The sequence below is a fragment of the Argiope bruennichi genome, chromosome 6 (assembly GCF_947563725.1).
Source record: "Argiope bruennichi chromosome 6, qqArgBrue1.1, whole genome shotgun sequence".
NCBI lineage: Eukaryota > Metazoa > Arthropoda > Arachnida > Araneae > Araneidae > Argiope > Argiope bruennichi.
Window position 1 is genome coordinate 102,630,113 of NC_079156.1, and position 26,605 is coordinate 102,656,717.

General features: G+C 27.8%; 1 protein-coding gene across 1 annotated transcript; it reads right to left on the minus strand.

Annotated features, from left to right (window-relative positions):
* Positions 1-5,151: 5,151 nt before the first annotated feature.
* On the minus strand, positions 5,152-26,593 carry LOC129971223 (uncharacterized). The gene is made up of 8 exons (XM_056084808.1): positions 26,389-26,593; positions 22,386-24,306; positions 20,163-20,379; positions 16,952-17,209; positions 14,482-14,640; positions 13,809-13,955; positions 8,956-9,080; positions 5,152-8,018 (listed from the first exon to the last, which is right to left on the minus strand). Exons 2-8 carry the CDS (start codon positions 24,252-24,254, stop codon positions 6,471-6,473), a joined length of 4,323 nt encoding a protein of 1,440 aa, XP_055940783.1. The 5' UTR covers positions 24,255-24,306; positions 26,389-26,593; the 3' UTR covers positions 5,152-6,470.
* Positions 26,594-26,605: the final 12 nt, after the last annotated feature.

Genomic DNA, 26,605 nt, shown 5'->3' on the forward strand with positions numbered 1-26,605 from the left:
CTTACCTGTACAGGGATGCAATCGGCCACTTTTGCATCTTTATGAGCTGATGCTAGCCAAAACTGATCGCTGGTAGTTGTTGCAAAAGTAATTCTAGCAGAAGTGAATCAACCACTTGTAAAATTCACATCTGTTTCCTGTAGTAATATTCACTTATGAACTCTGATGTATGGTGCGAAATTACTTCAGCGGCTTTCTGTTTTCTAGCCATTCCGCTGTAAATAATGAGCAATTTCCTGGTTTTTCGTCTCGCCACATTTCACGATTATTTGCTCTTTTAATTTTGAATTCGGATCGGCGTTTCTCTGAGACGGTGGCATATCACACTACCATTGTATCATCTAGCGTCAAATGGAAAACATTGTTTTACTTGGCTCTGGCATCGCTGATTGGCTTAGGATTGCCGGTAGCAAAGCTGATTTTATCATTTTGTATTATGATACGAGGTCAGTGGCAATACAAGCGAGAAACTTCATAGTCGAAATCCCATCCATAATCACAAATGCTTTTAGAACACTACTTATCAAAACATTATGCTAAACGACTCAAAAGTTATAATTCAAAAGTCCGCAAAATTATCATTTTATTAAACGACATCGCTTGATGATTATAATGAAGATTTGTTAAAATAACCTGTTGGAGTGGTCTCCTTAAAACTTTCTCGCATATTCTCTAGTAAAGATGCTATTCCAGAGCACGCCTTGCATAGCACTGGCTTGCAATAATTATGAAATATTAACCTTTTGCATGAATTTAGCATTTTTACCGAATCTATCGTATAACCTTCAGCGAGGGCCTTTGTGTTTTTTTTTTTTTTTTTATTATTTTTAGCGATTAATTCTTAGCATGCACTTAAAAGTATCTGAAAATCGAAATTCAGTTTTAGTATGCGTTCTTCCCAACCAACTGAAATAAAAATTTGATACAAAATTACACTTGTAGGTACGAAATGAAAAACCAAATTTGATATATTTAAATCACTGCGATTTTGAGTTATCGTTCTAAAATTATAGACCGATAGACGGTCAACCCCTTGCTGGAATTTCGATCAAAATTTGATGGGTATTTCGACTATAGGTGTTAATTTTGTGTATAAATTTCATCAATCTAGCTTTCTCCGTTTTGTGGTTATCGTGTTAAATTATATTCTAAAAGTCGAACAAACAGACTTTCTCTGATCGGATTTTGCTAAAAATTTGATAGAAATCTGCAAATTTGGTATAAAGAACGAAATGCCTCCCGTCTAGTGCAAAGCGCTTTTGAGCTATCTTTGTTACGGACAGAAAAACAGGCAAACAGGTGGATATTTTCCAAAAATGTGTTTTTCGAATGCAGGGAAATCAAAAACGTGGCGAAGCGTCAAAATCACGAGTTCGAATTTTTTGACGATTACTATACTTTCTCTATAATAAATAAAATTAATTAAATTAAAATTAAAATAATAAAATAAAATTAATTAAATTAAAATTAAAATAATAAAATAAAATTAATTAAAATAAAATTTTACTTATAATTAAAAGCATTCTCTAAGTATTGTATCTGAGAATGAATGATTAGAAGGGCAAACAGTTGATTTCATTGACGTTGTACACCTTTAGCATGAGCAATTTGACATGTGACATCACTTGGAACCAATAAAAAACAGTAATTGTGCTTGCTTAGTTTTTATCCCTTCTTTCTCGGCGTGGGAATCAACAATTTTGTTAAGTGCTTGTTAAAAATAAATAAAATATTGTGAATAAGATCAGAAAATAAGAGAATATTGTAGAATGAAAACCTTTGCTAATTTAAGATAAAAATCAGGAAATTAATTCAAATTTAAATTAGATTAAGAGATTCATTATATATTATTATCATTAGAAAATACACAGTCCTTTTATTACACCATACTGTATCGTACTATTGATGCTCTAGGGCCTTGGTTATTTATAATCGTTTAAAGACAAAAGATAAATCAGTTCTGGGAGGGGGGGGGGGTCTCCCAAATTTTTTGTAGGCCTCGTTGAAGAGCTACTTTAATCGGAAAAAAAAAAACTTTTACAAAAAATATTAAACAGAAATTTTTAAAAAAATATTTTTAAAATATATCAGAATCTTACTACTGCCATATTTCAAAATCAACAGTGTTAGTTTCAAAAGAATTAATAGTTACTGCACAAAATTGTACAGATACAGGAACATGGTATCACTGAAAAATAAATCTTTCAATTTTAAGATATTATTAAAATATTTCTTGCAAGAATAGTTTGCTCTGAAATTACTGCAAGAAAACAGCAAAATTTCAACTAATTTTTAATTAATTGTATACTTAAATTAAGTTTTCTAACTTCAAAATTTATTTTTCAAGACAAGAGGAAGAATACGATCAATTTTCCAAAGTTGAGTTGAAATCGGTTCAGCCGTTTAGAAAGAGGTGATATATATATATATATATATATATATATATATATATATATATATATATATATATATATATATATATATATATATATATATATATATATATATATATATATATATATATATGTAATGATATTTTAATTCTCATTTCAATTTAATTAATTTCCAAGATTTTATCTTAATTTAGCCCATAGTAACTTCATTACAAAAATATTCTCTTATTTCGTGATCCAATTCCACTTTCGGTTTAATTAATTACTCTGTAAAACTAATGCGCCATCAAAACTACATATCAAATGAAAGTGATTCATCCGTTGAGCTTCTAAAGGTCAACATACGTATTCCATCAGCGCGTGGCCGGAAATCCTATATTATATAAGACTAGTGATCATTTGTTTCGGCCCCCTTTTGCTTTTTCTTACTTCGGCTTTTGTGCCGTGCTGTGGCGGACATGCCTTGTCCGCGTCTCTGCTTGTAAATAATTATGCTTTCACGAAATGGATATTAAAATTAATTTAAAAATATAACATGTCTCTTCAACGTCTTCGAACTTGCATTCTGCTTCAAACAAAACAATTTTTACATATTATTTAGCCGACATGATTCGAAATATTTTACACACACACACACACACACACACACACACACACACACACACACACACACACACACACACACACACACACACACACACACACACATATATATATATATATAGCCACAATTTTATTTATATAAAATTATTATAAACGAAAAGGAAATAACTTTTTAAAAGATTTCTTAGGCTCATTTGTCTTAAATTATTAGCTTAGTTACATTAGTCATTTCTGCTAAGTTTTCAATTTACACAATATTCAGTCTTCATCAATTTAATGTGATATGGAGTAAGTATTAAATACTATACAGCATATTTTCATTATTCAGAAGCCAATTTCCTAAATGTATAAACCAGCCGCTAAATCGATTAGTATATAAAACCAGTAGAAGTGGTATCCCCGAAATTTTTTCAGATACTCTCTAATACAGGTAGTGTCAAGTCACTCATTTCAACTGTTGCGTTTTTTTAGTTATTATGTTTATATATACATGAAGCGAGTACAGAGGGTACATGAAGTACAGAGCGAATGGCGGATTTCGTTCAAAAATTTGATAAAGAACATACAAAGGCACAGATTTATTAGTATCTTAGCTTTAGAGTCTAAATATGTATACTAAATTTCATCCATCTAGCTCTTTACGATCTGCAGTTATCGTTTTTACTTGCACTCAGAGAGACAGATGGAAAAGCAACTTCCTGCGAATGTTCAAAATTTGATAAAATTCTACAAATTTGGTATGAAGACCACATGTTAAATTTCATTTGCCTTATCTTAAAGGGTCTTTTAATTATTGTATTCATAAATAGATAGACATAATTCCAAACATCTTCGTACTTGAGGGGGGTCTGAAATGTAGAAATTCATCAAAATCTCGAAAACTTAATTTTTTTATTTATTTTGAAGAGTACAATACTTTCGCTTTGTATTTCGTATACAAAAAAGTAAAAATGTATTAAATTTTAATACAAAATTCTGTTGTTTTGAACATGAAACTAATAATCAAAAGATTTTGGTAAAAGATTTAATAATAAAGATTTTTAGATTTAGAATGATTTTTATAAATTAAAGAAATGCAACATAATTTTCCTTCCAAAATTTTTCCAATATATATATATCTTAATATATATAAATTACGTGTCACGTTGTTTATCCGCGATGGACTCCTAAACTACTTAACCGATTTTAATCAAATTTGCACACCGTGTGCAGTTTGATCTAACTTAAAAGATAGGATAGCCCTTTTTTGAATTTTTAATTAGAATTTTAATTATTAATTAAAAACTAACTTTACCGCCAAAAAAATCTTTTCATTTCCCCACCGCCAAATAAGTACCACCAACGATGTGCTTCGTGCACGGTGTAGGGGTGGAACACCGCCAAATAAGTACGGCTTCAGTTTTTTCCCCAACAGTCATGAGGCTAGGCTTACGATTTTTCGGCTGATTATTTGAAACGATTCTATTTATTTTCTTAATGTTTGATGCATTTAAAATGAAACATTGTTCATTAATCTTTCTGGTCATGATGAATCTGAGAAAATTTTGTTGACAAATTTTTGAGATATTACATAAATTAAGAAAGATATTCTTTAGTGCCCATAAATTTTAACGCTCAGTGACTCTGTTATCAGTAATCATATTATAAAAAAATGCTTTGTTTCAGCAAAAAATATTATTATATTAATTGCAGATTAATTCTTTCCACTTTAATTTAAAGCATAAATTCTACGAGAGCTAACAGAAAATTAGAGATATACATATTACGTTATGACTGAAGGCCTTTATATTATTATGAGTGATGACTGAAAACCTTTATAATATTATGAGTGAATTATCTGACTATCAAAATTTGAAGTTTTAAAATATTTTGATAAAGAATCTATTAAAGTAGGAATTGCGTAAAATATTTAATTATTAAAATTTAAACGAACATTAAGATTGGCGAACCGACTGGTCGCCAAAGGCGGCTAGTATATATATATATATATATATTTTACGAAAACAGAATATTTTTTCTAGGCCAAAATACATTTAGAAAAAAATCTCTAATACTAATTTTAAACTTTTTTAAATGACATTATGTTCATATTAATGCATTTTATAAAGAAATAAGAGAAAAGAGAAAATTCAATATTATGATAACAATCGTTTATTCTCTCAATAACAAGGCACTTATTACACACAAACAATTTGCAAACAAAGACAAACTTTGCACTGGGATGCAATAAATCAAAACTTTCAGAAAAAACAATTCAATAAATTTAATTCCGAAAATCAAATTTCATTGTTACTTCACTCTTAAATCCAAGTTACTGAATTAGAAGAAATTAATTATGAAATTTTTAAATCAGTAGATTACATAATTTAAATGATTATCAATCAAAAGGTTTTCAGGGGGGGGGGATAAATTCTGATTTTTCAAAACTTTTATCTGAAAAAAATATATATATTTCCGGAAATAAATATAGCATAAACAAGGATTAGAACCTCAAAGCAGTAATAAATTTCGTATAGAATAATAAAATAAAATGATAAAAATCGTTTTAGATTGAAAAAAATATAACAAATTTATCAGGTATTCTTTGTATTTTCAGATATTTAATAGATTATACAGATAGATAAAAAAAAATCACATATTACAATTAATTAACAGAAATAAACAAAAAAAAACATTTCTGAATTCTAAAATGCCTATTATACATAAGACTAATATTATTATTCATATGATTATAACTAATTATGCTCATATTTTTCAATAAAAAAAATCATAAAAAGAGATAAATCTTTTTCATAAAATATATTAGATCATTTAAGCCATTTTCAGTGCATTTTGTTGTAATGTTTCCCATCTATTTAAAGACATGTACTGAAATCTACAGAATACACATATAAAAATTCAAACAAAACATACATTAACAACAACAAAATACACATTATAAAAGGCACCAGCATACTTTTGCTTGTTTAAAAATATATAAATAACAAAGAGGCACATTTTTACTACAAACTTCTAGACATCATTATGTAAAAGTCCAACAATTATAGTCTCCATTCATTATAACAGGTCAATAAAATTCGATAGTAAAAACTGTAAATATTAAGACAGCTTGGAAAATTATTTGTTCCATTGTCATCAACAGTTCAACATCACAGTAAGCTAAAATTGATTTATACATAATGAGAATAAAATTGCCCATATGACTTTGGTTATTGCGGGCTTTTCATTTCTGCTTGTAAATAATAAGTATAAAAAATAAGGAAAAGGCCTCAGAGTTTTAATAATGATCACAGACAAGCATTCAATTACATATGCAGATAGTGACATTGACGAGTTTTCTTTTCCTTTTAAATGTCCAGATAAACTAAAAACTTTACATCCAGAGGCACATTTTGAAATGTCACTACATTTTCGTCAGAACTGCATTAAATAACAATTTTAAAATTCATATAAAAAATAAGCACCAGTGTGAAATTACGAATCATTATTTATTTGCGATTTTAATATTCGAACTATGTCCTCATCCATAATAAGCTCTTCTAAATTCCATCTTTGCCATCCTTTTCCAATGGACTGTACCAATATGAACCAATTCCCTTGACCATCTTTATCAGCTGATATAAATATATCTTTTACCCCACACAGAGCTTTCAGTTGAGCTTTCACTTCTTCATTATGCTCAGTGAACAGAAGCTCAAAATCTCTGGAAACAGATACTCTAATCGGATCGCCTTCTTCAAAAGGATTATCATCCAACGATGAGGCCACATTTTCATTTATGCTCAAACACCTTATATCTTTTGTTATGGCCAAAGATGCATAAGTTCTGAGAGCAACTGATTGTAAATTCAATTCGCGAAAGCCATTGCATATACCTGTTGGTGTATAACCAGAGCAAAGGCCTACTTCTGGACATATTTCTGCAGAATAGAACTTCAAAAACTCTAGGATTAGCTTCGTTGGCGAACAAGAATCATCACATTGGCAAGCTTTTTTCTTGAAGTAGCAACACTGAGGTTTACACGTTTTCATGAAATTAGTAACAATTCGGTAGAAACAAGTGCGACAGAAAGAATCGCCAGAAGATATTGTTAAGTTCAGGCTCGATTTTGCCATCCAGTCTTGAACGTGCTTGTACAACACCGCAACACAGTAGCATGTTCCAACATGATCTTCATCGCGCATCTGCAACAATTCTTCGTCTGAAGATTCAATGAAAGAACTTCTGGGCACGGGTATAGGAGCTTTAAGATTTTTTTCTCTTATTTCACATAGCAGATCATGAAGGATCCATGGGAAACTAAGCACCGGCGACTCCTTGTCACTGTAAGTAACAATATACCAAGCAGAAGCACGCCGATATTTAATTTTCTGTAATTCACTTCCTTTTATGTTATTTGTACGGAATTCTATATCGAAAGCCTTATAAAATTCCATTCTGAATCGTTTGATAGCGTCTATAATGTAAGTTCTGGCAATAGAAAGGGCGTTATCTCTTTCATAACGATTCACGGTGTAATCATTCATTTTACCAACATATCCAGTAAGAACCTCTGATTCACTTTGCAAGCCATATTTCTTTAATATATTCTTTATCCTTTTCGTGTACTCACGTCTATGGTACTCAGCAGAGTCTTTGTAATGTTCCCATCCTGAATAGACCAATGTTTCATCCACTTTGTGTTCCAGATTGGCAACATCCACTTTGCTGACACACGCTTCCAGATTTCTGACGACTCTATAGAGGTAGCCCAAAGCTTTCTTCGACTTGTAGCTATTGTTGGCCGCCCCTTTTTCCATAAAATCTGGATACAACTTCGGCTTCTCTCCAGATTTCAAATAACAAGTGTATCCAGACTTAGCAAAATCCAAGACTAATGGATACTTTTTGGCTATGTTCATGCAGACTTCTGAGAAGATACCTTGATAATGGACATCAGCCCAAGCTAAATGGGCATTAGCCAACACACCAATATTGTCATTTTGGATATACATACAAAGAAAATCAATCATATCAGGTACCTGTAAGCAGAATAAAAAGATGTTAATATTTTTTGTACATTCATAAAAAAATTAGCCGCCTTTGGCGACCAGTTTCTTTGTCTAGATTACTGACTTTTTAGATAGTTTAATTATTTATGTGGATGTATATCCTTTAAAAAAGCATTTTAACTAGTAATTTGATACAAATAAAACACATGAATTCAATTAAAACAGTTTATAGCAATTTAAAAAGCATACGTTTTACGAAATAAAAGCAGAAGTGAAAATCATACCACAGATTTAAAGATTGACAAAAGCCCTCATTTAGAGTTTAGTTTGCAATGGCCCATTTAATTTCTTAAAAAAACAATTTACTCACTTTTTCAATAATTTTCCTACATTATATGCAGCTATTCAAAACAAATATATTGTTTAGATAAAAAAAAAAATTTTTAAATACATTCTAGGATCAACAATTGGAATGCAGCATTTTAATTAAAAAATGCAGCATTTCAGTTTTTTTTATTTTATTATTATTGATTAAAAACAATTTTAAACTACAGTAAATTATGAGACATTTATACACATCAATGGAGCAACTGTCCCCCCCCCCACGATAATTAGGAAAAATATTATGTGTGAAAAATCAAATTCACATTAAATTTTAATATTTGGACTTTGAGGTGCATTGAGTTGGTCACCATTATGAACGCCAATGTGCAAAATTTCATGCTATAAGTGTGATAGATTTGCCTTTACACCACATATAATACATAATTAAAAAACTTCCATTTATTAGATTTACAAACATAGGATTCAAAAATCCAAGTAGGCAAAAATAAAAAATTCATACACGATCTAAACCAATTAATCCATATTTTAGATTCTCTACAATAACTGAAGATTTTAGAAAGCAATTTTGTTTCAACATTTAGAATTAAAAGCATACTAAATTTTCTAAATTTCAAAAAATTACCTGTATTGAACCTGAATGCTTAATTTCTGGATTTGGTGGATAATCCATTGGAGGATAATTTTTTTCTGGAAATACCAAATCATCATACCATATCACAACATATTCATCTCCATCTAAATCTGATCCTGATCAATATAAAAAATTCAATATTTCATTCATTTAATCAAAAATAAAAGTGAACATTTCCAAAATAATACTACTTTACTATGTGACAATTATGATTACAAACATAGTTACCTAATTACCAATTGACAATTATGATTGCAAATATATGAAATCTATTCGAGATTATAAAAGAAGTCTGCAAATATCCTCCTGAATAAAAATAAAGATACAATTTTAACTCATGTATTCAAGTAATGATGCTTCAATACATATGCAACTATTTTAAAACAAACAACATTATTTTTGTTGTAATTAAATTAACAAATTTAAACAAATTTCATTTTTTTAAAATCAATAATCCATTTATCTGTCCAAATTAAAAGGGATGATTGGAATTCTACTGTATAAGATGAAAACGAAGAATGCATTAAAACATAATCATTTCCTGTTTAATTTGTAAAGTCGATTACAATTCAAACCTGAAGGAATCACAATAAAAATATGATATATTTAAAAATTCAAATTAAAAAATAAACTGGATCTAAAAGCGAATATAACAATAAAAAACATTTTTAGTTTTAAAAAAATAGCAATAATGATTTATATTTAATATTGGACAATTTTAATGCATGGTAATTTATTAACTCAAAGTTAATTTAATAAAAAATTATAATTAAAAGTAAAAAAAATTAATAATGTTAATGAATTTATAAAAATTAATTAATAAAAGAATAATGATTTTGAAAAAAAAAATAACTTGAACTAAAATTTTCACATTTAGAATATATTCAAAGTCTTTTAAAAAATATCTTTAATGCATTGTTCAGCAGTCTTTGGTTGCATTACAGATCTTAAAATCATCATTATATAGATATGGATACTTAAATAGCTAAAACAATTTTCAGTTTTAATGAATTCAAATCGAACTATTCATAATATTATATATATAACACTTTTGCAATGCAAATATAACACTTTTGAAAAACTTTTAAAAATACTCTACTCTTTGATTTGCTTCCTCTGTAATCCAAAATAACCTTGAGTATTGAACATTTCTATATCATATAGTAGGGGAAGATGAATGTAATTGCAAGAGCAAGAGTAAAGCATTATGCAGAGCTAGGTGGCTATGTAAGATTTTATCAGTAATTAAGGAATTAATCAAAAGATTACTTAAAGCTTTATTATACAAGTAATATTTTTCAATTCTTATGTTTCTGATGTTTATTTCAAGTATTAGAGTCAAAATTTCCCATAAAGTAGAGCTTCTTAAAGTATAGATTCCAACCTAAAGCAGAATTACACAAAACTATATTTTTTCCCCATACTAGTGATTAAAAAAAAGAAAAAAGAAAACATGTAATGAATAAGATAATCTATTAAAATTCATAAAGAAAAGATAAGATATGAATTACCATTAAATAATATTTTGTATAAGTATCTTGAAATCCTACACAAATGAACAGTAATAATAATTACAAATGAATACTTATGAAAAATTGTGTGCCTAAAATGTATTTACAGGAATGTGTGTGTGAGAGAGAGAGGAGAGAGAGAGAGATCAATAAGGGATTGCAATTATTATATATAAACCATTCTCCATCCACTATTTTACTGACTATATTTTTGAAGCAAATATAAAAATTTATACATTATGTTTAATAGCATAATTTTTTTTAGAAGATTGCTCGTCAGTATGACATTCTCACTCAAATACCATTTTGCCTCGGTTCTAATACACTCTAATATATTACATCTGACAATCAGGTTGTTTCCGCAGATTATTGATGTTTTTTTTTATTAATAAAAAGCCAATCCTTGTGCACCACAAAGTACAGCACAAGGCTTAGAGAAGTAAGTAGAAACAACTACATACATGGAAAAAAATATGTACATATAAAAATAAGGATAAAAACAACAGGAAAAAATAAACAACAAAACTAATTAAAAATTGAAGCAGCAAAGGCAATAAATTAACAGAATGAGAAAAAAGCCATTTTGTGGTCAACCAAAACCTGAAGCGGAGGTGGAAACTTAATATTACAGGCAGCGAGATCCACAATAAAATCTCTTCTCCCTTCAGTACGTTTGGAGCAGTCAAAAAGCAAGTGTTCGACATTTTGAACTCCACCCACACTGCATGAGCACAGATCAGTGTTCGATAATCCAAATTTCGTGAGATAGTAATTGAAATTACTGTGTCCAGTAAGAAATTTTGTTAAGTGAAAATCACTGAAAAAATGCTTGTTATTCAACCTTTGAGAAATTGTGGGGAAAAATAATTTGGTTAAAGAGACAGTTGACGAATTTTGGTACAGATTGTTCCATAAGAGAATGGTCTTTTTGTGATTCTCATTACGAATGCGAGATTTGGGGATGCTCACAGGATCAATGATGTTTAGTTTTGTAGCTTGCGATTATTGATGTTTGGCTGTTAAATTATTAATATGTGATGCATTTTTAAAAATATTTCATCTTCTTATATACAACCAAAAAACATGAATTGAATCAGTTTACTACAAATTAAAAAGTGTATAGACTGCAAAATAAGAGAAGAAGCGAAAGTCCTACTACAGAGTTAACATTTTGCAAAAACATGCAATTAATGTTTTGATGGATGAATTTGAATTCAATCACAACATTTAAGAAAATTGTTACAGATACTGTATTGAAAAAAAAATTCAATCAAAATAGAAGGAAATAATAGTGCAGAAATGAAAAATTGGTATTATTAAAAGGTAGCTTTTATTTCATTCTTAAGATAAGATAAAGGCTATTATTGTAAGGTAATTGTTTTGGATGATATGAATGTAAATTTCTGTCAGAAAGTCATAAAATTACTCATCTGGAGATGGTCAAGTCTATTTTTGTACTCAATTAAACTTTGTGTTTAAAATCTACTTTTTTCTATTTCTTTTAATATCTTCTTTTCTCATTACTTTATCATATATTGATTATACTTTATGGTGACACAGGAAACCATCACCAGAATGTTTCCAATTATATTTTACAACTCCAATAATAGGTTAAGTGAAACACTGAATTTTATATAAGTGTAAAATTTATATAATGGTTTGTTTACATCTGACATTGGCCCATTGGCAATAAGTAATAAAAGAGATTTCTGTTATATTTACATTAGTATTTGATATATAGAGATATTTCTTTAAAAAAACAGGTTGGTTGGTTGTTGGTTGTAAGTTTTAGTGGTGCAAGAGCCAACCTTGGCTAAACTGCGCCCGTCGTATGGTTAGATTATTGATGATCGTGGAATAAAAACAACGTTAAAATAATTGTATCGAAAGATTTGTAAAAGAATTACTTTAAAAGATTAAATTCCACACGGTAAAAAGTTAAAAAGTGTTATTAGACAAAATAGTAAAACCTAGGTATATTCGCAAAAGCCAATGGCCCTTAAAAATTGAAAAAGATTATCATGGGGATTTACTCCCACTATGTCTGACATTGTTAGTGATGAAGTTTTGAAAAAATGAATACGCTGAGTATTAAATTTTGGGCACTCAATCAATATATGACTAACACTAAAAATAATATTGCAAGTAGGACATGTAGGTGCCCTTTCTCCGAATAGTAAATATTTGTGCGTAAAACGCGTGTGTCCCACACGCAGACGAGTCAACCTCACATCATCTCTTCGTAAAGGTAGAACTGGCCACAAACCAATTGAAGGTTTAACCGCATGCAGCTTGTTATTGTGACAGCTTGGATATTCAGTAGTACGATGTCTTTCTTAACTTTAAACTTCCTAAACCTCAATTCCTACTCTTAACCTTCCAATGAATTACTTTATTAATTTTTTTTCATGCACAATGAAATTAGCTAAAGTCAAGTTCTTTTATCAGTCATATTAGATGAAAATTACTTGAAATATTTGAAAGTAAGCACTAATTAGGTATTTTGTAAACTAATTTAATTAAAAATTTAATTCCTTTAAAATGTGCATAATGGAAGATTTGTCTGAGGACACTTTGCTTGAAGAAAATGAACACTATGATAAGGATGAAAAAAATCATTCAACCATCATTTTAAGATGCATTACAACTGATCAAAGCATTATACAATTTTTAGATATCCCATCATAGTATTAAGCAAAAAAAAGTAAATTAAATTAAATTTTAGTGATTCAATCAGAATTTAAAATCAAAAGGCATAACAATAAAATTCATCAACTAAGAAAGACTATTGCAATGAGATGTTATTTTGATTTCCAATAAATTATAATTAACAGATATAAAATATTACAGTTTATTTACCAAAGAAAATAACATTTTATTGTTAATTGCCTTGTTATAAAAATTCAAAAATACATATGAGATTATTTCTATAAAATGGGGATTATTTCTATAAAAAAGAAGTACTTATTACTAAATTAATTTTCAAAAATATTTAAAATTTTAAAGCTTAAAAATTTATTCATATTTTTCTGACAGTATAAGCATAAATATATACTCCAAAGATTCTGAAATTTCATTAAAAAGCAGACCAATACCAATCAATAGCATGAACGAAAAGTGCAACATATCAAATCTTGAACCAATATTCCATCATATGTCATTCTTGTTCTTATATTGATTTAGAAAGAAATATTCAAGAATATAAGAAAGACAGTTTTATTGCAAATACTATGCAACTTTTTATTTGTTAGCTTTTGTTTCAACTATTTTTCATTTAAAAATTTCATAAAAGGCAGCATCTTATTAGGTTAACATAAGTGTTTATATACATACCTGCCATTTCATCAGGGTGAGGTCTTTTCCCTTTGGCAGGAAAAACTATGCAATCTTTGATATGATGAAGAGCTGGGACATCAACTGCTTCCAATTTTCTCACATCCCCAGGATGCATGCATGGATTTTTTGTGACAACAACTGTGCCTGGAACAGAAATTCATATTTAAAATCAAAATTATCAATAACAATTAATAAATCTCGCATATTCCTTTAATAGTTTTTTTAAATTTTAATTTAAAATTAATAACATAAAGGGGAATACTCAATCCATATGAAATGATTAGAGGAAAAAGTTTTTTTAAAAATCTAGAATTATTTTACAATTGAATTATAATGTATCTCATGCTCAGCATTACTTTAAAACTATTTAAAAACATTTTTAAAGGAAATTATTTTAATGTTTTGAGTAGTAAATTCAATTATATATGAAAACACGTTAGTGAGTTTCCAAATATAAGAAATTCATATTATTTAACTAAAAAATACATTTAAATTGCTTTACAAGATTATTTAATTGCAAAGGTTTATAAGTTGCTTTTCAGGTTTATTTAGATTTAATTTCTACAAATTTCATTTAGACTGCTTTACAAAACAATTCCAACTAACGTAATGTGTTTTTTTTAACAAGACAAAGAAAAAAAATTGCTACAAAAGAAAAGAAAAAACTTACGTTCCAATATAGTTGTAGAAGAATGTATGTTTCCCAATTCTTCGGAGTACTGTACAAATACTTGTCCATATTCTAATGTTCCTGTTTCATCTAATACACCAAGCATATTTCGTCCAAACTGTGAAGGAACAGCAATACGAGCTTTTTTACGAAGCTGATCTGTAAAATAAGAATTAATTTTTAAAATAAACACTATATAAATAAGACAAATATTAAAATCAACATTGCCCTTCAATTTTATATCACAGGATAAACTGGAGAGAACATATTCAGTGTAGAAATATAGTTCAGCTTAGTACCTCTAAATTTTATTCTACAATATTTGAAAATAACTGATGCAATTAAACAGAATTATGTTTTAATCTTTTATAATCTTAAGTATTTTTATCTTAATCATGTTTATATCTTCATAATATGACAAACTTAATAATATGATTACTCATAACTTCATAATATGATATATTAAAGCAAATAGATATTTTTTTTTCAGGTTTTCACACTTCTAGAAACTATTAGCAGATATTTTCTTTCTTTTTTTTAATATTGGAATTAGGATTTAAGTAATCTGAAAAATAAATATCTCGATTTTTTTGAAAAATTGAACATTGGAGCAAAATTTTATTACTACGAAATTTTTTTTAAAATCCTTGGAATATTGTTTAAATTTTAATAATATACGGTTAATCCAATTAATAGTATAGAAATATTAAATCACATTGAAAAAGGCAGTAAATATTATAATAAAGACAAATAACTTTTCAAAATTCTGTGTGATATTTTATGAAATGCTGCATAACATTTAGCAATATCAGATAATCATATTTGAACAAAGAAATTGTCTGATTTGTCATTCTTTTCTTGTGAAAAAATAGGCTACAGATAGTTTTAAATAAAAAAACCAAGATATCCATTATTTATTTAATTTGAAATATATAGAAACAAAAAAATTTTAATTCATTAGTCTTTTATTGAAATTAAAGACAAATAATAAATTGTAAAGCCTCCACAAAAAAAACTGCAAAAAAAAAATCCAAAACACCTCCAACCATTTTGAGGTAATCTTGACATTACAAGCATAATGAAGCTGATTTAGTATAATCTGAAAATCACCTATTAAATCCAGAAATACAATAATTTTGACATCTTACATATAATGGAGCTTGATGATCTTGGCATATTCAGAAAATTGCCAAGCACACCTGCTGGCCATTAAAATCCAAAATAGTAGCAAGCAGTAAAAAAATTAGAACTTTAATTAAAGATAGCAGAGGAACATTACATTTTGATGGCGAGTCCTAATTATGAAATAATGGTGAAGAGAGGGGCCATTTCTTTTGACATAAGGAGTTGTTATGAATAATCATTTTCATCAGTTTCTATTGTTTTGTTTATTTCCACATTTAACATTATTTACAATAATAGCATTAAGCAAATTTTTAATACTTGTAAATAAAGCAAAGATGAGGAAAAAATCTAAGATAGCATAAATTGGTGATATAATATCTAAAACATGAAGCACATGCAATTACAATGTCATAAATCATACATCGTTGTGTGAATATATATACTATATATATATATACAAGGGGTGTTCAAATGAAAAGGTACAAAACGTCGTAACAACATAACCATTAACACATTTGCCTATGCTGCTATAAGGAGAACATAGCGAGACATCAAAGGATACGATTGGAGTCTCCGGCATAGATCGAAACATGCGAGGGTGCCAGCATGTGCAGGAGAGAGCAGAGGTTCTTATAAAGAACGCCGTCCAATTGATGTGGCAGTGCATGTGAAGACAGGATGGCGTTTGCATTAATTCTGATGTATACTGTGAGACACTCCAAAGACTATGCAAATCCATCAAGAACAAAAGATACGGGCTACTCATGGAGGTTGCGGTTCTGCTCTGTGATAACGCGCGTCCCCACGTCTCCAGGGTCACACAAGCGGAACAAGCCAAGTTCAAGTGGGAGCAGCTCGCCCTACAGTCTGAATATGCCGCTCTGCGATTTTCATATGTTTGGTCCCCTGAAAAAACATCTGACAGAGAAGCGTTTCAACTCAGATGGCGAGCTAAAGGATGTTGTGAAGGATTGGGTCTCATCGTGGCCACAGGAATTCTGGGAACAAGGAATCCTTTGGCTCATTAATCGATGGGATCGTTGTGCTCAGGCCTATAGTGTATACTTTGAATAAAGTCTTCAATTATACCCACAGTGTCATTTCGTACCTTTTCATTTGAACACCCCTTGTATATAAAAATATATGGGCAATTGTATAAATAAAGTTGCACAAAACTTGCATTTGTCTTTCTTTAGATTTGGGGGGGGGGGGGGCTTAGAAATTGAATAACTTATGTTGGATACAATTTTAGCAGGATATGTAAAATACTACAAAATTATTATCTAAAAAAATAAATTTTCATTTATGTTTTACAGAATAGATAATTTATATGAAATCAACCTACCTATGGCAACTTTGTATACAGACAAAAGTAGAGAACGAAAGAATGGCTCTTGTGTGAGACAGATTCCAGCTTTGAGAAGTTTCTTGTAAGGATAATCCAGAGTTGTGAGATTGGACATCATTTTCCAAGCTTTTTTCTCATAGATGAGAGAGTCAGTCATGTCCAAAACCATTTCTATTTGCAATTTGAGAAAAACATTTGCTTCTACTCCCAGCTGTTCCAGTATTGTTATCAATGGACGATTCAAAAATAATCCACCTATATAAATGATAGCAAAGTACAAAAATCAAATCCATTAGAAAAATTCCTTCCATCTACTAAATTCATTAAAATATACAATACATAACCCATTAACCATTTCCTTGTGGATGTTTAGAAGATGTGTAAACAGTTTTTTTATCTCTACTTATAGCCTGATGTAGCTGTTTTACCAATAAAGAATAGCATGTTAACAATTAATTATTAATAAATCACAACACTGCATGCTAATAGGCTACTTCATAACTAATGTTACTAATAGTTGCAGTTAATATTAAAATTTGTCAATGGCAAGCAATTACCATATAAGTACTAAACAGACTTTAACAAAATATGATATTAAGTTAATGATATTTGTGAATTAACTTCAGGCTAGTGATAATTTATGAAAGACTTCATGTTTATTGCAAACAGTAATTATTCGCCAAAGTTATCATTTTAGTCTATTGCTTATGTTCACCAATTATATGTAGGAAATCAAAAGTTTGTCAATGCCATGCAGTTAATTACACAGGTAACAATATAATTATACATTATAATAATATAAGTAATAACAAAATTAAACAACAGTACAGAAAATATTAACAACTGCATTATAATAATAAAAAAGATACTTAAAAAGTAAATGAATATAAATATAACAAAAAATAAATAAATAGATCTTTAACATTATGAAATCTTATTTGTATAAAAATAATTATACAATGATAAATAAATTTAAAATAGCAGAGACATCCATCTACCATTATTTATTTTATTTATTATTATTATCTTATATTTATAATTTTCTCTTATTTTTATTTAGTGTATAAAATTATTATTTTATTACCTATTTATTGATGTCAAAATCACTACTGTGAAGCAAAATAAAAAAAACCCTTACCAGTTATGTTATTATATTTAAAGAATAAGCAATTATATGGATAAGAAATAATCAGTGGCTCATAGTTGTCATGATCTTGATGCCTTTCCTACAAGCACTTTCCAAAATTATGTAAAGTTATGTATTCATCTTAGGCATAAAGACATTTTGCAATGTCAAAGTTAAAGCCACTGTTTAACTTATCTATTTGTGCTCTCAATATGTTTTAATCGCCTGTTAAGTGAACACATATATTCACAAGTTCATATGATTGTTAATGAAAGAAAACAAAATAAGCAGTTACAGAGACAGTTATAAAAAATAAAAAAATCTTTGATTTTTTTTTTTTTTTTTTGAAGTCACATAATTAGAAGTTTTTGATTTTTCACCAAGGAAAAGCTAAAAGTTATTATTATGGTTTGACTGAAATTTAATTTATTTTAAAATGTGGATTATACTGGTAAAAAGGAAAATTTTTCTCCCATTATAAAACGATTATATCTAAGGTCTTTTCAAACCAAACATGGGGTCATTAATTCTTGTCCACTCCCACCTCCATTAAGTCATGAAGTGGAAGTTAAAATAACAAGTAATATTTAAATAGAATCATCTAAATAGTGATTATAATGATTATCATATAAATAAATGAATTGAAACTTTAAAGTACAATACCTGGTTTTTTAGTTTCTGTGTATATATTTAGGGACATTTTGTATATATTTAGTACATTAGGACTACCATATGTAAATATTTAGGAACATTTTGTCAAATCTTTTGTATTTAGCTCTCTCCAAATGTAAAAAGTTAACACTTATTTAATGTATTTCATGCATTTTTTAATGTTTTGCAACTTGATATGTACTATAAAATGTAATGTTTTTTTTTTCTATTCTTTTTCTGTACTAATCTGCATTTTCTCTAGGGGGATTCTTTTATTGTTTATAAGGGTCCAATGTCATCAAGAGTAGTTTGTTCCTTCCTGCTAGGTGGGGTTGCTCTTCGGCAGCACCATCAAGTTTCCCACATGGCCTCTGGCTAGATCGGGGTATCAGTATATATATTAATTGTTAATTCTGCATAATGTTCCTTTTTTTTTTTTTTTTTTTCTGTAACCTATGTGGAAGAATTTTTAATATCGGTAATTCAATTTGATATTCAATAAGTCACATTTCAAAGACAAAAGTTTAAATTTTAAAAAAAATTTCAAAAGCTGATAAGATAGTACTCAGGTGCATGAAATCTTTAATTAATTTTTTTCTCTCAAGGATAATGAAATATTTTTGATAATTTTTTATTTCATGTATATTAACACATTTTAACATTCTTTACATTAATTCTAGCTTATTGACTTCAATACATGAAAAGCATTCCATTCAATTTTCAATAAATAAAATATTAAATATCATGAATATCGATATTTTATTATTCCAAGCATCGCACATTATTACTATTTATTAATTGTGCATACTGATGCTGAACAAGTATCACTACCTATCTCAATTTTCCAAGTATCACTACCTATCTCAATTTTCTAAATTTTATAAAAGAGAGGGAGGGAAAAAGCTAAATTTTCCCAATAACAAATAGTTGTAAATTTTTATCATAACTATTATGAACATGATATTGTACATTTATACTAAATGCAAAAGGAAAGAAACATAGAAATATAGATTATCAAAAACTAATTTTTTTCTCTTCTTCTTAACAGCTTTTGAAAACTGATGCTGTTGTTTGCTAAACTAGGATATATTATGCTTATTTATGCATATATTATTACGCGAGATGTTTTTCTTTCTCTCTTTGATATTAATATTATCTGTACTATCAAAAAAAGAATTTTTACTTTATAGGCAAATGCTAAATAATTTTATATACTTCATTAATGTCGATTTTAACAAAATCTAATTTTGCATTATTTGGAGCAAGTGGCATTATAATTTAAAAGCTTATTGATTTAAATTACATAACTAGTTATTAATAAACAGAGCTGATGATAAATGTACACTATCAAGAGCAAATATTAAAAGAGAACCTAGATTAACAAAAAAAAAATCAGAAAAATTGATTTTTAAAAAATAAAACAATACTTACGAGGAGCACTTATTTTAACAATCTCCAACAAGTTTGAAGTATCACAAGGAAACTTTTCCATGCTAGGCCGAATAGCTAGTTTACGACCTTGTAAACGGAGATCCTCTGCTACCATGCCTTTACATCCTTTGAACCGAATTTGGAAAGCAGATGGTTTATAGTGAGGTCTACTATCATCAACCCGATTAAGTAATCTTGTGTTCAGTGCTTTTCGCACCTACAAGAAGCAAATTAAAATAAATTAATAAAAAACAAAAATTATTAAAAATTTTATCAAAACTTTAATGATTATTTTTTATAAAAAACAAGCAAAAAAAATAATATCGTTGGAAAACTAACTGTTTCTTTCTTCGCAACTTACACTTTATTTATATATAAATTTTTTGAGTAGAGCTCTTTAAATAATTCAAAAAACATAACAATTTCCTGTGAAAAAAATGAAATATTTTATTTGTTTTCCAAATAAATCATCAATTATTTTTATTAACTGAATCATGTGATTAAAATATTTTTAAATTTCATAATATTACATCAATTGTTATAATTCCAAAGACAAATTTGCCAAATATTACTAATAATTCTTGTCCTTACACCATAAAGATCAATGTTGGTGCAATTCTGTTATTGAAATATACAAGTATGGTAGTGACAGAAATTCTGTTAATGGCATAGCACCCATCAATATAAATTCTTTAATTAAAAATTATATTTTTACTTTTGATATAAATGGAATTAATATCCCAGCACAACAAGTTACTGCATAAAATTATTTCTTTTGTAAAGTTTTAAACAAGCAGGATGTAAAATTAGTAATCACCAAGTATGCCCTCTCTTTATATCTTGGCCTCTCAGTTGAAACAGAAATTGATCCCTCAGGCTAAAGTTTGAAAGCCAATTGGGCTGGGTAAATAACAAAAGGGTTAAATCTTGCAAAATTTCTTTACATATTTGTCAAAAGCACAATATCACTTTCTCAAACATGCATTCACAATTTCACTTTTTTTTTTTTTTTTCTCAATTTGATAACATTTATTTGTATGCCAACTTTACGCAATAGCTTTTAAAAAATATAAGATTAACATAGTCTGCAATATAAGGTTGTAGTATTCACAAAGCAAAATAAAACCTTGCAAGGATGCGTTAGCAATATAAGTTTTAACATCTTCCATTCAATAACTTTAAAAACCAGATACATTTTACAGTTTTTTAATTTAGTTTCTAAATACATTTTTAGTTATAAATATTTTGATTATGACAAACTGAAATTAAAAATATTAATTGTGAATTATTGTCAAGAGGATTAGTTTCAAATATCATATATAAAATTAATTTAAATTTATTTCAGATAAAATGGTAGATACAACTAAACACTTTTTAATATAATCAAAATATTCTAATACAAATTCAACAGAATTCTTGATTATTTAGTTCATGAGCCAACTGCAAGAAAAATTTAACCACATTATTTTTTGAATGAATTGAAATCCAAAGAAAAGTTCTCCAAAATTTAAATGACAATCTGATTTTGATTTAAATAAGTCCTTAGTAAAGCAAATTATAGGTACAACATTAGATTACTCTCAAAACTCTTAAAATGGTGCTTAAAAACCCTCAAACATTGGGACCCTGAAATAGAGATGCACAGGTTCTAGGCAGAAGACTATTTTACCTATTACATTCCTGAATATTTTGTAAATATTTAGAATGCTACCCTTGAAAGAAACAATGGGGAAAAAATTAAATTAATTAAATTTGTTATTTGTTACAAAAAAAATTGTATATTGAATATGATTGTATTATTCAGAAACAATAAAAAATTTTGGAATTTCAAAAACTGGCCTGCCTTCTGTTGAATTTTTTCAATCTTATGTAGGCAAACCAGATAGTTAAAACAAGATTTCCCTTCAAAACATAATAATGCCCCCAAAAATGTATAATTTATATATATATATATATATATATATATATATATATATATATATATATATAAACAGAATGGCAAATATTCCTTACATAACAACAAAGCAATATTTATTTTGACTCTGCATGAATAAAAATAACAATTTTTATTCAGCTCTTCCTAACACTGGAATACATGATTCAATTTAAAATAAATATATATTATAATGTATAAGTTTCTTAACTTATGAAGAATATAAATTGTATAATTAGAAAAAAGAACTAATTTATGATTGAGCACAATACAAACGATGACTTTCTTACCTCATCTGCTAATTCTTTGGAAATCATCCCTATTCCATCAGAAAATACATAATTTTCATTCCTGATATCATCTAAATTAATTACTTCATCATCAATCAGTTCTATCTGCACAGCTTCCTCAGAAGTAGAGAAGCATTGTCCCATTCTTGCCATGTATTTGGCTACATTTCTAATACGACTGAAATCTCCCATCCACTTTCGAATGCTTTCAGCAGTATTTCCTTTATGATCCTCTGCAAACATCCACAATCCATGCTCCCTTAATTGACTGCTAGATGCTGCAAGTACTTCATAGCGCCTCGGTCCTATTGTAATACTCCTATTTAAGAGGTTCCGAGCTACCCTGTCCATAAAATCTTTCTTTCTAGTATGATATTGAACTGCAAATGTTAATTTTGAGAAATTATCATCTTGAATCGAAACTCTCAACAAATGCTCAGGACCATATTCTCTTATGATGCGGTTATCAAAATGCTCTGAAGGAGGCATGCAAATCAGGCGCGAAGGTGTAATAATCAAACGACGAACAAAACACATTCCTTCTGGTGGATCAAATCGAGATGGATTTTTTTGGAAATATCGAAAGCATTTGACTAGAGCCTCTTCAAATGTAAATACCTCATTTCTGCCAATAAATTCACTAATGTGGTATAGTGCACTAACGAGTGCATCAACATTCTCCATACATTTTACTAAATATTCTCTAATGAATTTCCAGTGTTCTGTTTCAGGATCTTTATGATATTTTAGTATGATTTGGTCCTGGACCTCAAATGATAGACTATTAAGAACTTCCCATGCAAACTGACAAGCAAAAACTTTATCTGAAACAAGATTTCTATCAATTATAGAATCAAATTTTCTGTTATAAGGAAAAGTCTTAAAATCATCCAGCTTTCTCATGGGTATCTCAGTTTCCACTTTGCTGTAGAAGAAATGTGTATTTCCAGCACATCTTTGAATTAATCTTTCTATTATACCATAAGCACGGTGTTTTCTAGCTAAAACTATCTTAAACACTGGACATGTGCCAATCTCAGTTATATCGCAAAATGAATTATTGCATTTACAACCAAAAAACAAAGACCTTTCCCATTTCCTTTCTTGATATTCTTGATCTGAAGCTAAACTTACAGCTTTTGAGCCTCCTTTAATTTCTTCTTTATCATCTTTTCTATTTTTCTTTTCACAGTAAACAAATGGAAAATTTTTCAGAATGAAAAAAATTTGTACAATTTCTTTATTAGGTATATCATTGATAATTGCTTTGCTAATTGATTTATAATACACAATAAATTTAAATGTTTGTCCTGCATACTTGCATTCAGATTTTTTTCTATTATAATTCATTTTCATATTATGATTCAAACAAGCATATAAAGCAAAGAATCTCTGATTGTGCAAGAATGTACACATTAGTTCTTTATCTTTTGATTTAGTTTCATAAAAATAGTGCTGCATAAAATGCTGCATACTAGGTAGAGTGCCAAATGCAGTTTCAGTGATATCAACATCAGGATGAGATTGTTTTCCCTTGTTTTGCAAAGCGGAACGATCCGCAAGTCTAAGCCATAAATGAGACAGTTTGTTTTTACTAATATCACACCATTCTTTACCTATTTTTTTAAACTGATCACCTGGATGAATTTTAGGACAATTTGAATAATCTAATAATATATCCATCTCATATAATTCTGCTTGATATACCAAATCCACATCAACATTCCGAACAGCCAATATATCAACTATACAATTTAATTTATTTCTTTTATGATACGCTTCAAAAAACTCTTGGGCATTTTCTTTGACTTCATTAAAGTTTATTACAGATTTCCTGAAAACTATGACCAGTTTCAACACAGAAGCCATCTTGAGATACTAATTCTGTCACAGTGGGTAATAATGGTACTTCTTTGCATGCCTAAAAACAAAGGGAGATGTAAAAAATTTCTTTCTTTAGAACATTATAAAGGACAAAAATTTTGAAAGTCCTTTATTTTTCAGTTATAAAATCATCTTATGTAATTTTAAATGAAGGAATATTTAAGCATCTTAACAGTGCATAAATCAGAGTAAAAATACTTCAAAATAATTAAAATTCCAACACTTCATAAACTCATCAAAATATTATTCCTCTTTAAATATTTAATATTAATTTAATCATATTTTGTTACTGAATCTATTGCATAAAGTCATATAATATAAATATTGCATTAATGTCATTTAATTTATAAAATTTATTATTGTAAAATATTCTTCTGATATTCCTTTAGTATTGATATATCAGTGACATAAACTGTTTAACATTTCTATATTATCAAACTAAATTAAGTCTTCTGGTTTGAGAATGTGTAATAGTTTTGATATATATAAAAATTCACAAAAACTATAAATCTTTTTTTTATGCAGGCAATTCTTTTATTAAGCTGCAATGTTCAAGAATGATTTTAACTTCACTTTATACACTTCCGATATCATAATTCAATACATATCATACCAAATAAATGCTAAATTTGCATTAAAAAACAATAATGATGATTGCTAGGAAATGGTGCAATTTAAATATTATTAGCAGGAAATAAAAATTTCCATTGACAAATTTTAGATGTTTTATATATTTGATTATGAACTTTTTAAACAGTAACCCTTTACAAATTATTTGAAATTTATAGTATTTATTTTTGGAAATATATTCTCATTTGGTAGCATGATCATATCTTAACATGTATTTAATGCAAACTTTCATCAAAATCAACATCTCTTCCTAGCTAAACAAATATCATATTTAAAAAAATAAAAGACATGAAAATATAATGCTTATAAAAACACAAAGAAAAATTAAGAAATAATTATTTTTTGCTACAGAAAGATGATTTTGAGTTTTTTACTATATATTATAGATTTTATGCAAAATAAGTAATGAATAACATGAAATTCATTAAGTTTTTTAACATACAAAAAATAAACCCAAATTTAATGCATATTTATAAAAATAATAATAAAACCATGCAAATTTGAAATTTCATATTATATAAAATCTTTTTATAATATTATAAATTTTGATATACATTTTTTAACAAAATATTTTCAGATCTTACCACTCATAACTCTTTTTTAGAAGTATAAATTTACATAAAATTCCTTTCCATCTTAAAAAAAAATAGACCAAAAAGTAGAAGAGGTGGTCAAAAGTAGAAAAATAAAAGAAATCCAATCCTTTAACAGACAATTATTAATGAAACCCAAAGAGAAATTTGATAAAATAATTATTTGGTCTATTATTTTCTTTTGATATAAATTTAAAATCAATTTTTGCTTACAAATGTTGTGCAATTTGGAAGCAAAAGATCTTGCAATAACTTATACAAATTCATATTTAACAAATATTAAATTTCAGAATTATTCTCCAAATTTCAATATTTTTATCTAAATTCCTAAATTTATGATTTACCCAGTTTTGGAAAAAACCAACAGTTAAATTAACCTGTTTCAGATTAAAGAAGGATTTAAAAAAAAAAAAAACATTAAAGAATAATAAGAATAAACGTGGAAAAAATCTTTTTAAAAAAATTAAACTCAATAATAATAATATATAATCCAAACGAAATATTATGAAAGTTATGGATGAAACATATTTACTACGCACAAGTTCCCTTTCAAAAATTCATTTTCTGATTTTTTTTTAATTAATCAGGTGTTTTTTTATTTGCCATTAATATAAAAATCGTCTACTACACCAATAGCAATTACAAATAAAAAATTATTTTGCATAAATCTTAATCATTTTAAAATCATGAATTAATTAACACGACAGATTCAAAATCAAATCATGCAGATGAATACAATTAAGAAATTTAAAATTGAGTATCTTCATAGCCTGCGAAATTTGAATCATAATTCATGTCTTATTTTCACGTGCTAAATTATTTCTCTCTCAAATTAATACTGAAAGCACGCTCATATAATAATATGGTTTCAAATACAGAAACAATAAAATACTTACAAAACAAACTTTACATACATCTTCGTCAGCAAACAACAAACATTAAAACGCTACCTAAAAACTAATTTTTGAAGAATATTAGTTCTGTATTTTCATTCTCAATCTAAACTGAAAACAAAAGTCATTGACATCAAATTAGCAAAAACAAATTTCATAGTTTTGGTTTGTAAAAGGGGAGAAAAGTTAAACTGTGACGTACACATGACAAAATTTACGA

Coding starts and splice junctions, on each gene's coding strand:
- LOC129971223 (XM_056084808.1), bottom strand. CDS start 24,254: ATGGCTTCTGTGTTGAAACTGGTCATAGTTTTCAGGAAATCTGTAATA. Junction 17,210..20,162: donor TGTTAAAATAAGTGCTCCTC/GTAAGTATTGTT, acceptor TCATTTATATAG/GTGGATTATTTTTGAATCGT. Junction 9,081..13,808: donor TCACCCTGATGAAATGGCAG/GTATGTATATAA, acceptor TATATTGATCAG/GATCAGATTTAGATGGAGAT.